General features: G+C 45.3%; 1 protein-coding gene across 1 annotated transcript in view; it reads left to right on the top strand.

Annotated features, from left to right (window-relative positions):
• The first annotated feature begins 1,028 nt into the window (after positions 1-1,028).
• The window catches only part of LOC117169812, a 3,196-nt gene continuing 3,155 nt past the window's right edge, over positions 1,029-1,069 (top strand). The window contains exon 1 of the mRNA XM_033356319.1: positions 1,029-1,050. Coding sequence (XP_033212210.1) covers positions 1,029-1,050 — 22 coding nt within the window. The remainder of the gene's footprint in view (positions 1,051-1,069) is intronic.

Below are 1,069 nucleotides of genomic sequence, written 5' to 3'. Positions count from 1 at the left end.
TGCTGTGGGTGATCCCGTGCTTCTCATCGGCAGTCTGTTGTTGTGGGATTGTGGCGGTCGAGGCGCCGACAAAACTTTTGTACGGAGGCGTTCTCTACACCAAACTTCTGCTTCAAGTGCCTCCTGCAGAGCTTCATTCAAACATCTTGGCTTTAAAGGTCGCACTTAATTACTAACGTCTTCTCGGAGGTTCATCACGTATCTTTTAGTAGCCATTTTAAGGGCTAATTTGCGCTCTATTCCGGACTGAATTATATAAATTAACTCGTTATAGGCACTTCTAAATCTTTGATTATAATTTTGTACAGTATCATGATTTTGCCCGTGTAACTTCTAATTTGCTTCTACAAGTTTCCAGAGTAGTTGTAGTTGCTAAATTCGTCCTAAGGGCACTGTATAGATCATCATAACTGTTTATAGAACAATGCCTAATTGCTCTTTTAGCATTCCCAATAATTTTTTCGGTTATGATGTAATCTAGTAATAGATTTGGTTGAGAGCATCTGTGCTTCGTACGCTTAACCGTATTAACGAAGTCGTGCACACCAATGTCGTCGTGACCATTGAGGACTTCTACGGTGCGGATAATATCTTTTGCCTGAGGGAGAGGTTCAAAGTCTTCTATCGCTGTTCGTTGCCTCGCTGATATGTTGCCCTTCTGTGTTGAGCCATGAGCGAGCAATGTCGTATGGCACGCACTTGTGTGAGTGAAGGAAATTGAGGGTTGCCTTCCATCTATGTTGCGTCTCTGTGTGGCGTCGTGCAAGGAAGTAGTCGACTGGCTCAAAGTCGTCGGTTGCCTCGCTGCTCCGTTACAACTCTGTCTATTGTCGTGTGGGGATACAAACAACCGTCTCACATTGGCTGTTAAGGAATGCGGTGGTTGATCACCGGGCCCAAAGGTTCCTGTTGCATGCATTGACGTTACAATGCTGTTCGGCTCGCTTCTCGGTGTATTGTTATGTGTGAGTGGCGTTTGCTGGCACATACCATTTTCTAAGGAATTCGGGACTAGGGGAGCGGGCTGAATGGTTCTTTTAGATGGTCCAGGTGTTACTTCCTCGTCCGA

This window comes from Belonocnema kinseyi, chromosome 3 (genome assembly GCF_010883055.1).
Source record: "Belonocnema kinseyi isolate 2016_QV_RU_SX_M_011 chromosome 3, B_treatae_v1, whole genome shotgun sequence".
NCBI classification, from domain to species: Eukaryota; Metazoa; Arthropoda; class Insecta; order Hymenoptera; family Cynipidae; genus Belonocnema; species Belonocnema kinseyi.
Note: the sequence above shows the minus strand (reverse complement) of the source record. Positions and strands in the feature narration are given on the sequence as shown.